At 52.4% G+C, this 11,819-nt stretch overlaps 1 protein-coding gene across 1 annotated transcript; it reads left to right on the forward strand.

Moving 5' to 3' along the window:
• The first annotated feature begins 660 nt into the window (after nt 1-660).
• On the forward strand, nt 661-11,324 carry IGFBP4 (insulin like growth factor binding protein 4). Its single transcript, XM_007942076.2, has 4 exons — nt 661-1,009; nt 8,217-8,374; nt 9,308-9,442; nt 11,190-11,324. The coding sequence occupies exons 1-4, from the start codon at nt 661-663 to the stop codon at nt 11,322-11,324; spliced, it is 777 nt and encodes a 258-aa protein (XP_007940267.1).
• The last annotated feature ends 495 nt before the right edge of the window (nt 11,325-11,819 follow it).

Consider the following 11,819-nt stretch of genomic DNA (forward strand, 5'->3'; position numbering starts at 1 on the left):
GTGGGGGGGTACTGCGGATGGCTTGACGGGGCTGGAGAAGAATCCCCCAATGACGGAGGAGGGGGCCAGGGAGCAGCTCCCTCGCTTCCCTCTCTCTTCCTTCCTTTCCCTCCCGGGCTTTGGTAAAGAGCGGCTTTCAGCGCCTGACACGGCTTGCAAACTGCGCCGCTTCCTTCTTGGGCAGAAAAGGACTTTCAGATGAAGCGGCGGCGGCGGCGGCGGCGGCGGCGGCGGCGGCGGCGGCGGGGACTCGGACAGCGCCCCCTCCCCCTAACGGCCGCCTCTCCCTCTCCCCCTCGCTTGCTCCGGCTACCCCACCTCTGGGAAGGCGCTGGGGGTGTGGCCAGGGGCCGGTATAAAGTCCGGGGGGGAGCAGGTCTCGGGCAGCCGCTCAGTCCCTTGCCCCCCGCCGCCCGCCGCCTGGGCCGGGCCGAGGATGCGGCGCAGCGCCTCGGCGGCCAGGCTCGCTACCCTCCGGCCCGCTTGCTAACTTCCCTAGCTCCGTGCCTATCCACCAGCCGCGCCGCCCCGTCTCCCCGCGCCCTCCGGGTCGGGTCCTCCAGGCGCGCCGGGCGCTGCCGCCGTGTGCCCCGTGCCGCCAGCCCGAGCTCCTGCACACCCTGCCCGCGCCCCGCGCCCGCGCCCCGTCCTCGCCGGGCCATGCTGCCCCTCTGCCTCGTGGCCGTGCTGCTGCTGGCCGCCGGGCCCGGGCCGAGTCTGGGCGACGAAGCCATCCACTGCCCGCCCTGCTCCGAGGAGAAGCTGGCGCGCTGCCGCCCCCCCGTGGGCTGCGAGGAGCTGGTGCGGGAGCCGGGTTGCGGCTGTTGCGCCACTTGCGCCCTGGGCAAGGGGATGCCCTGCGGGGTGTACACTCCCCGCTGCGGCTCCGGCCTGCGCTGCTACCCGCCCCGAGGGGTGGAGAAACCCCTGCACACGCTCATGCATGGGCAAGGCGTGTGCATGGAGCTGGCGGAGATCGAGGCCATCCAGGAAAGCCTGCAGCCCTCCGGTAAGGGGCCCCCTGGCCCACCTATGCCCACCCTAGTGTACGCCCCATCCAGCAGCCTCTTCATTATTCCCGCTGGCCTGGAAGGCCCTTTAAAACCCCTTGTTAATTGAGGAGAAGGCAGGTACGTGGCAAAGGCCGAGTGGCATGGGACAGGCTCAGCCAAGGAAACTACTATGAATCCCTAGCAGCCTGTTGCCACCCTCATGGGGGACTCTATCCCATCCCTTCATTTCAAACCTCCCAGGGATGCTTATATGAGAAGCCTAGTGTCAATGGTAGGCCTCCGTGCTGGTGCCAGAGTGGTGAATTCAGTGACCTGGTCCAGCCAGTTGCCTGCAAGTCAGAGGGCTGGGGCAAGATAATTGGAGGGCAGGGATGACAGGGTAGGGGCAGCCTTCTGTTCCCAATCTGGGGACCTCCCCTCACCCTGAGTACAGGTGAAACCTCAGGGGCTTGAGGAGCTGTGGCTTAACCTTTGACATTGGAGGTGGTGATGATGGAGTGGGCTGTGCAAATTAGAGGCTCAGTCAGAGTTGCCCTTCCCCAGTGCTCCATGCCAGCTCGTCTAGCTATTTTAAAGGTAACAGGAAGACAGGGGTCTCTCTGCCAGGCCTGGACACCTCTGCCTGCCCTGGTATACAGGCACTCCCCTCCTTTCTCCTGGCAGGTGCCATTCTGGATGGCAGAAGAGAAGCTAGTCTTGGTTCCCAGCCCAGAGCTGCAAAAAGCTAACTGATGTGGGATAGCGAATAGAGATGATGGGAGACAGCTTGAAAGACAGAGAGAGACAGAGAGAGAGAGACAGGCTTTAGAAGGCCCTTTGCCCTAATCTCATTGTTACACTTTCTCTTTTTCCATTTTTCAGCGAGCCTCTTAGTTTCTCTTTACAATCTTAGTCTTTTTCCTTTTTTCTCTTATTCTTTTCTGTTTTGTCTCTCAACCTCTAGTTTCACTAACAGTCTTGACCTCTCTTTCCCTCAATACCTTCTGCCCATTTTGTTTCTCTTTCTCCATCTTATTCTGTGTTTCTGTTTCTGTTGCCCTGCTCCCCTCACTTTTCTTTTAGTCTCTTTCTCTCTGTGTCTCTGTCACTGTTTCTCTTTGTTTCTGTCTTTGTTACTTTCAGACTCCCTCTGACTTTCTGCTCCTCTGTATCTCTGCCTCTGTTTCTTGTTCTCGCTCTGACTGTTTCGCTCTCTCTGGGCCTCTGTGTCTGTCTGTCTCTTTTCCTGGTGTCTGAAGCTTCCATTGTTGCAGTCCGGATACTGGGACTCTGGCCCGAGCTTCCTGCCTTGGGTCCCAGACCGCTCCACTTCCTCAATCCTCTGCAGCTTGTTAGCTGGAGGAGAGCAGGATGCAGGGAAAACAGGAAGGAGGTGGACCCCAGGGGTCTGGGCCCTGGGCCTCTCTGCCCTTCCTGCCCCTGGGCAGGGAGAGATGGGTCAGCGGAAAACATTCTAGGGAAATGCCAGCCTGGCACCCAGCACATCTGGGGTGGGGGGTTCTTGAGAGAGTAAGTATCCTGGGGCAGAAATACCATTGTCAGTGGGAAAGGAAGGCCATTGGTACCAGACCAGGCTGACGGTGAGGGCTGAACTCACTGAGTTTAACGGGCCACTTTCCCTTTTTTATCTCCTTCCCCCACTGGCCAGTGGGTGTTTGGCACCAGATAAAGATGGCTGGTAGCCTCCTTCTCTCTCACCAACTTGAACCTGGGTCAGAGGAGCCTTCAGAAGGTCTTGGGCACCCTTTCTTCCCTGGCTAGGTAGGAGTGCCCCATCCTGTAGTGGAGGAATATGTGATTCCATAGGGTTTTTGGAGGGCATGACACCAATAGTTTGTGATTGCCCTGTGAACTGATGCGAACTTAGGAATAGGGTGGCTTTTGGTCCTCTTTGGTCACAGAGCCCAGGTCCCTAACATCTCCCCTTTCCTTCCTTGTCTTGTCCTCCACCCATGCAGTGGATGCAGATATCTGGAGGGGGGAAAGGGGAAGTCTGGAGGAATCTGGAGGAACTAGGTACCTACTTAGCAAGCTCTGCCCATGTCCTTTCATCTTCTAGTCATTACAGAAGTACCCCTTTCATACATGTGAAAGGTTGTGCAGCAGCCCTGCAAGGTCTCTGGTAGGACAAGATTGCAGGAACTCTGCCCCATCCCTACTTCAGCTTTACACTGTGAATGGGCTGCTGTCCCTCCTAGATCCAAGGCTTAGGCCCTCCTGCCTGGGGAATGGTTTGCCAAGAGTATCAATCTTTTCTTTCTGCCTTATCTTCTTGAGGCTAAGCTTCAGCAGGTGGTTTTGGGGAAGGAAGGTGGCTACTTAGTGCATCACCTTCTTTGGCCCAGTATGGTCCAGCTGCATCCTATTTGCCCCAGAGGCAGGTTTCTCTCCTCCCTCTCCAGCTGACACCCACTTCGACTGGCCCTCCTGCCCCCAACTTCCTGAGCCAGCCAGCCAGGTTGTGGATTAACACAGCTGAGGTCACCGGAGGTGAGGGGGGTGGAACATGTTCGTCAGAATTCCACAAATTCTGCATCATCAGTGGTGCTGATCCTCGACTCATGGAATCTGAGGGTAGTGGATACGGCACTTGGACTAGGGAGTTGGTAACTGTGATCTGGGTCCTTCAGGGACAGGGTTAGGGAGCATACAGGCTGGGTTAATTTTTAGTCAGTGCAGCAAATATTGTCTCCTCTACTTCAGTACTGGGAATCCAGTCATGTCATGGGAACAGGGCCTTCCCAGAAATTCTCTGCCTTGGGGGATGGGAGAAGGAGGTTAATGTTTTTTCCCTTAGTGTTGGCAAAGCCAGAATTACTGATGCCTTGGGTATAAAGAGTATTTCTCTTAAAGACATAGACACTGCAGAGAGAAGTCTTGCCTCCTCCTCCATCCGGTCCACTTCAGTTTCCTCATCTGTAAAATGGGATGATAACAGGACCTGCCTCTCAGGGTTAGTGTGTCTGGCTTGGAGCAAGAACTCAATAAACGGAGCAATGATGAGGATAGTGGGACGTTCAGTGGTACTGGGAGAGGTGGGTGCGTGTTGGTGCCTTTTGCTGCTGTAAGCATGGGGAAGATAGGCCATTTTTCCTTATCTGACTCCTTAGTTTGAAGCCAGAAACATGGTATTTCAGTGAAGCGGACGACACTCAGCATGAGTAGTTTTGGCTTCTCCAGCCAGAGTTCAGAGAAAAAGGAAAAGGCCTTTTCTGCTGGGCAGGTGGGTGGCCCTTTACATTGTGGCTGAAACATCTGTGTCTGGGTGGCTGGGCCCACCCAGCTCACAGCCTCACCCTGGGTGTTTTCTGGGGAGCAGGGTCTAGGGTTGAGGAGGAATCATGGGGGTGAAATTAGGCAGCAGGAAAGAGGAAATTTTCCAGCTTTAACCAGGAACTTTGCAACCTGTAGTACCAAGGCTGTGAAACTCTTCTCTCTTTGGGCTCCTTCCCTTCTTCTGTTGTTGGAGCAGACACCAAGGTTTCCCTGGTGGGTGGCTGTTGGTTGGCCTAGGTCCAAGCAGAGGGCTGGAGAAAAAGACCTGGTCTACCTTGGCTTGCCAAACAAGCTTTTCAGAGGTCGGACCTTTCAGGAGGACATCGCCAACTCTAACTCTTGCTGTGAGAGCCCCCAGTGGTTGGGATTTTTCCAGAGGGCATTACCTAGTGAGCAGCACCAGCTGGCTGGAACTCCTGTGGGAGAAGGGAAGAGCCAGCTTTGGAGCCGGGAAGGTTAATATTTTCAGGGGACCCAAGGCTACGACCCTCACTGTCCCTAACCCATTCACCCTAATGGGTGGGTCCTGAGGTGAATCCTCAGTCTGCCAGTCAAGTAAGGCTGAGCAAGGAAAAGTTACAGATTAAATGGAAAGTCAACAAACCATGGTACAGGGAGACTGGCAAAGTCATTGAGCCCTACCTCGGGTCTTGTGTCTGACCAGGGCAGGGTCAGAATGCCTGAGGGCACGAGGGTGTGCACAAATAGATGAATGTGTGTCTGGACACGTGCTTGTTTGTATACATTTGTGATTCTGGAGTCCCAGCCTGTCTGAATGGGCTGATAGGGATTTACTCTGTGCATCTGTGTCCTCATGAGAGTAAGTAAGGAGTCTATTCTCTCTAGCTGATGTTTTCTACTCTAAGCTTAGACATGAGCTGGGGATAAGTGGGCCAAGCACGGAGGAAACCGAGAAGAGAGAGGCCAGACAGGGTACCTATTTAGCCTTTCCCAGATCACCCAAACCCCTATGGAGTTCTACTCTGACACACATAGGGTCATCATGTGTTGGAATTGCCTTGATGCAGCTGAGAGAACTGGGTAGATATGACATAGGATGACACCAACATGAGAACATGGAAGCTATGCTTCCAGGCTCACCCTACGCCCCACACAGCCCCAGATTTCAGGAAGTGAACCCAGTTTTTCTCTTTAGAAACCCTCAGTTAGAGAGATTAGGAAGAAAGACTTGGTGATCTGTTTCAAAAAATCAGCCAGTGTAAATGCTGTCAATCACAATGGTCCAACCTCATTGTGTTTGAGGTCACCACGGATTGGTGGCTTGACAGCAGCTAACAACAAATAGTAACTAAACCCACTGTCATGGAGTTGATGGTGACTCATAGCAACCCCCATTGGGTTTCCAAGGCTGTAAATCTTTAAGGAAATAGATTGCCTCATCTTCCTGCTGTGGAGCAGTTGGTGGGTTTGAACCACCAACCTTCTGGTTAGGAGTCATATGCCTTAGGCACTGTACCACCAGAGCTCCTTAATAGTAACTAAGGGAATGTTGTTGTTGTCGTTATTTGCCATTGAGTCGGCCCCGACTCATAGCGACCTCTCCTTGCGTTTCCGAAGCAGTATCATTATGGAAGTAGGAATGCCCAACCTTCCTTCCGAGGAGTGGCTGGTGGGTTTGAACCGCCAGCCTTCTGGTTAGCAGTCCAGTGCCTTAGGCACTATGCTACCAGAGCTCCTAACTAAGGGAATAAACATCTAAAATATCCACTGATAGTTCCTGGAGGTTTTGCACTCAGGCAGGCAACATTGGAAAACATAGTTGTAGGTAAGCTTCGACTCCAGATCCATTAGATTCCTGAGGCCTGGCTATCCCTGTGATGCTCCGAATCTCTGAGAGGGGGCCCTTTAACTCCTGAGACACCCCTATTCCCTAGAAAACTATTCCTTATTCCTCGAACCCTAGAACGTTCTGCCCATTTGCTAAGAAGAACAAGTTCACGAGTGCAGTGTTCTCCTTTATGATTATTAAAGGAAAGCAGACTCACAGCAAGGAAACAGCAAAAGCTCTCTAGGTTCGAAGGATGCTGCCCTGGAGTTAGTTTCTGGGCTATGGCAAAAAGTCCCCCAGGGGTCTCCTCAGCCCTCTCCAGGTGAAATGGCGGGACTTTTGTTCACATCTTGGCTCAACCTGTGTCATTCCAAGATTAGGTCCTAATTCTTTTAGGTTTCCATTTCCCCTTTCTTCCCCTCCCCCAGCCAACACCTCTGAAGCACTAACTGATCCTCAAGCCTCAATGGCTTTATGCAAATTGGAGGAATGGGGAAGTCAGTGATCAGCCTGGGTCTTTTTGGCTAAAGAAGCTCCTTAGAAGGGTCTTCAGGGAAGAGTCTGAATCCCAGATCTTTTCTGTGGTTCCTGACTGAAGGCCCAGGGTCCTTCTTGGTCCAGTTGGGACCATCCTGATCTTGTGAAGGTTATCTGCCCCTTCTTTTGCCACCCACATTGGTTGAGAGATCTTGCTATAGTGTCTTCTCCTTGATTGACCCTCAGGAACCTGACGTCTTCTGTGGACTAGAGTCCTCCTTGTGGACTGACCTTTTTGAGATGCTAAATATCCAGGAGGAATGATTATATCTATCTGCTCCATTTATTCCTTCCCTTTGATTCCTCTTTCTAAGCTGGTCCTCCACCAGTGACAGAACCTTCTCATTCTTGATGACTCAATTTTATAAATAACCCATGATGTGACAAAAACTTTCTGAGGGTCTAGATTCCTCCTTGCCTCATTTCTCTTGATCTGCATACTTCCTCCACATCCTCAAAACCAGGAGAATAAAAAGAGAAGTAACCTCCTAGCTTTGGCTAGGCGGAAAAACACCATTTGACCCAGAGGCGGCTCTGGGACCATTGCCACGCGTGGAGGAACCTGCTAACTCCTCAGGAAAAAAATCCTGACGCAAACCAGATGTAACCTTCTGTCTGGCTGCCAACATCTGGATTGTTGGCAGGAGGCTTGCACTCAGGCCGGCAGCAAGCTGCCAAGACCGAGCATTTCAGAGGTGGCTCTGATCTGTGGAGAGGTGTTCCAACCTCTTTCTCCAACTCAGCCCTATATTCTGGTTTTAGCTGCCTGGAGGGAGGAGTGGTGGTTACAGTTCTGGGACTTCTGGATTTTTTTTTTAGTTCTGATAGCGCCTTCAGGAGATCCCAGGGAGGAGTGAGGGTCCATCCTTACCACCCCTACTACCTCCTCACTCTGAGCAACAGACATGGACTTTGGGTGGGGTCTGAAGTCTATGGAGGGAAGACTTGAGGGAGGCACTGAAGGGCTGTGTGAGTGTGTTTTAGTCCTGCGGCCACATGGGGTGTGTTACACATGCACTTTCACATGCAGGCATACACACCCACTCCCACTACTTCTCTCCCACCCAGCCAATGGGGAGGGCCTTTGGGCCAGATTTCACATCACTCATGGAAACTCTGATTCTGGCCATTTGGAAAGGGTCAACAGGGCTGATAGTTCTGGGGATACCCTGGGTGGCTCAGCCAGATGCTGAAAAGAGCAGAGAGGAGACAGGAAGAGAAAGCAGACAGAGAGGGGCATGGTGGGAGGACGAGATGGAGGGAGGGACGAGATCTGAGATCCAGTGGGGGAGCCACCCTGCCTGCCTTCGACCTCCCTGCGGGGCCCAAGGGACCATTCTGCTGACTGGGCAGCTGTAGCCGGTGACTCATCTGAGGGCTGGACTGGGTCGGGTGAGGGACGAGTCAAGGACTTCAAGAGAAATACTCTCCTGGGGGGAGCGGGGAGGAGATGATGGCTGCTTTCATTGTTCCCCTCAGGTGCCCCCTGTTCTTCTCTAGTGCTAAGCTATAGTTTCCCCATGATCACAGGAGTCTGGATGTTGGTATAATGCTTTGTGCCTTCCCAGTACTGACCTCTTCCCATCTTGGCCTGACTACAGACAAGGATGAGGGTGACCACCCCAACAACAGCTTCAGCCCCTGCAGTGCCCATGACCGCAGGTGCTTGCAGAAGCACTTCGCCAAAATGCGAGACCGGAGCACCAATGTGGGCAAGATGAAAATCATCGGGGCTCCCCGGGAGGACGTCCGGCCTGTGGTGAGGACCTCTGCCCCATGAGTGTGTGTGCACATAGGCAGGCACACACACACACACATGCACTCACACACTCCCCCACACCTCACCAGGTTCAGATGTTGTTCATTCAGCAAACATTCTTTGGATGCCTACTGTGTGTAAGATCCACAGTGTGTGTATCATCAGCACCCAGAGAGAGCCTTCATTCCTTTCCTTGGAATTTCTTCCTTGCTCATCAGTAATCACATGGGTATAGCTGAACAAACTGTTAAATACTGAAATATTTACCTGGTTGGCGAATTTCTCTTGCCCCAAGCCCCCTGCTGTTTGTTCCTTGCCTCCTCTTTCTCTCTCTTTTTAAATTTCTATGCAGATATAATAGACAATTTGCAATTGGGCAACACATCATTTACTAAGTAAATGTGTGCTCCAGTTAGTTAGGATTCTTAAAATGTCTCAGCTCTTCTCTTAATCCCCCCATCCTAGATATTCCCAGTAACTCAAGGTTAATGCTGATGATAGCAGGGGCTCTGGGAACCTGCTCCAGGGTCTGGCTAATGTCCTTTCTATTGGGTGGTTCTGAGGCATCTATGCCTGGATCTTACAAGTTGTTAATTGTATTATTTTGTCTATCTGTCTGGCTTAGAAATTGCCCCCTCGCTGTCTTTCCCCATGGGTTTCTCTTGACCCCTTCTTTCTTTTCCCACAAGGTCCTATCACTTCATGCCTCTCCTTTTGGAAGCTCTTTGGCTCAAGACCCTCTCTTCAATATCTCTTTGCCCTTCCTATTAGCGTTACCTGAATCCAAGCCTCTCCTTTCATCTCATGGGTCCTACCCAGCCTCTAGGCCTTGTCCCTCCTTTCAGGACCCTCAGCCCCCATTTAGTTCTGAGTCCCAGGACGGGTCCTTCCACCTCTCTCCCTTCTACTGAGCAGTTTCATCCTGTCCCCAAGCCCCAGGGCTCCTGCCAGAGTGAGCTGCACCGGGCTCTGGAGCGGCTGGCTGCCTCACAGAGCCGCACCCATGAGGACCTCTACATCATCCCCATCCCCAACTGTGACCGCAACGGCAACTTCCACCCCAAGCAGGTGGGTCTTACTCTCCTGCTGGCTTGGCCCTGACCTCAGCTCCAGGGGCATTCCTGGCCTTTCTACAAGATGGTTTGGGATGGAGATCTCAGGAAGGGGGAGCCTCCCCAAATCCAAACCTAACCTCTTGAACCCTTCATAGCCCTACCCCGGCCACAGAACCTCGGGTCATTTTGTCTATCTCACTACTTTCAGAAGGATACTGAGGCCCAAAAAGAGAGAAAGTCTGGCCCAAAGTCACAGAGTGAGTTAATAGTGGGAATGGGACTAGAACTAGTCTCCTCATCCAGTGCCTTCCCATGCAGTGCTATTTCCACCACCTCTGGACTCACTATCTGTGGTGTAGACCTTAGCACCTCTGCCAATGTCTGGCTCCCACACCCTATTCTCTCACACACCTATTCCATTCCTATGAGTAGTGCACCCTTGTCACTGAATTTCTGAAGTTTCATCTGGGAATGAAAAGGCTAAATCATAAGAAATCAGAGAGGAACCTTGGCCTGCCCCTTCCCCTAAACTGGTGTTCAGCATGGATGGAGGTGAAGCCAGACCCAACAGCTGGAGACACCCAACACTTTGGGTGGGAGCTGAAGAAGGAGTGGGCTGTGGAGAAGACATGAAGGCAGCTAAGTCCTTGCTCACTCATACCCTTGGTATACTGGATCCCCTGACATGCCTGCAGGAGGCTGGGACGTTCAGCAGCATTGGCCTGCTTCAGCCCCGTCTCTGGCCCTTCAGAGTTAGGCCCACTTGAAAGGATGTACATCTGGGCAGGGTTCTGAGGCACTCCTTCCAAGATGTGGCCTGGGGAGTTGTAGGCCGGATATCCTTCTCTAGATCTTTGTAGACACAGTCCTACACACTGTCCCTTCCATGCCTTACAGACAAATCCACAAAGTGAGCTGTCACTGGGCTAGCTAGGTGGGGAAAGCCTGCCTCTGGGTCTGCACGTCCCATGATGATATGAGGGGGGAGAGTATGAGGAAGTGTCCAATGAGTAGAGGAACAGAGAGGGCCCCCTAAAACTAATGCTGAGCCCATCTCTACCCTGTATCTCAACACCAATTTTATACTTGTCCCAATTTTTGTCCCAATGAAAACTCTGACACTTGATACTTTATCCCCAGACCAATTCTGATCCTTGATCAACCTTTGTTCCAGCTCTAATTTTGATTCTGAAATTCACCTTTACCCCCCTCCCCCATCTAATCCAAACCTAAAGTTTAGTCCAACAAGGTCATTTGTTCTGACCATGACCTGAATCTTTACTATAATTCTATTTCTGACCTAGATGCTGCTCCTCCCCTAACTCAAATTTTAGTCCTAATTCTTTATTCAACTGCAACTCCTATTCTGATCCTAACCTTAACCTCAATTTGGATCTTGCTCTTAACCATAATCCCATTCATAGAGTCCCAAACCCAATCAGAACACACATTTGAAGTAGCTCCGACCTGAACCTTACCCTTTCAAATCCAGTTGCACCTTTAAACCCCATGGACCCAGTCTCCCCTCTAGCTGGGGCACAGAACCTCCCCAGGGCCCTGCTTCCAGAAACTCTCTCAACCCTTCTTGGTCAAGTTCTCTCTACTCTAGCAAGCTCATGGGACCCACACTTAAGAAGCCTTAGTCCTCAGAGCCTACCTTGGAGCAAATATCTGCCTTGGAAACTGGGCTGGATTGGGGAAACCTGCTTAGGATCTCTCTTTTTCTGCCTGGGGACTAACCCCTACCCTTGTCTTGGCAGTGCCACCCAGCCCTGGATGGGCAGCGCGGCAAGTGCTGGTGTGTGGACCGGAAGACAGGGGTAAAGCTTCCAGGGGGCCTGGAGCCGAAGGGGGAGCTGGACTGCCACCAGCTGGCTGACAGCTTCCGCGAGTGAGCCCTGCCAGGAGGCAGGGAGCTCAATGCCCCCTGCTACCCCTATCCCCTGGAGGCTTCAGAACTGACCCAGAGCCTGGGTTTGAGTCCTGGCTCTGCGTCTGGCCCAGAAAAATTTCCCTTGGGGTATGTGTATGTGTGTGCATGTGTGTGTTTATGGGCATGAGTGTGTCCTTGGGGTAAGCCAGAGCCAGGGGATGTCCTCTTTGGGCTTAGGTAACTCGAGAGGTCTAAAAGTGGCAATGGGGAGCCCTGTCATGTTTCCACACTGATCCTGCACTCATTAATTCAGCCAGCCAGCCTACTGAAAACGTTTATTGACCACATACTACATGCCAGCTCTAGTTTTCAGTCCTGGGGCTCTTTTTTTATTTCCTCTGAGTTTGGTATGTGGGGACAGTGCCTGTAGGGTGAGTGTAGGCCTATGGGAGAAAACTCTTATTCCCAGAGTCAGAAGAGAAGGGTAGACATGTACCTTGACCATTGCTCCTCCTCA

The sequence above is a fragment of the Orycteropus afer genome, unplaced genomic scaffold, assembly GCF_000298275.1.
Source record: "Orycteropus afer afer isolate SDZICR_OR568_19922 unplaced genomic scaffold, OryAfe1.0 scaffold00085, whole genome shotgun sequence".
In the NCBI taxonomy this organism is placed as follows: Eukaryota; Metazoa; Chordata; class Mammalia; order Tubulidentata; family Orycteropodidae; genus Orycteropus; species Orycteropus afer.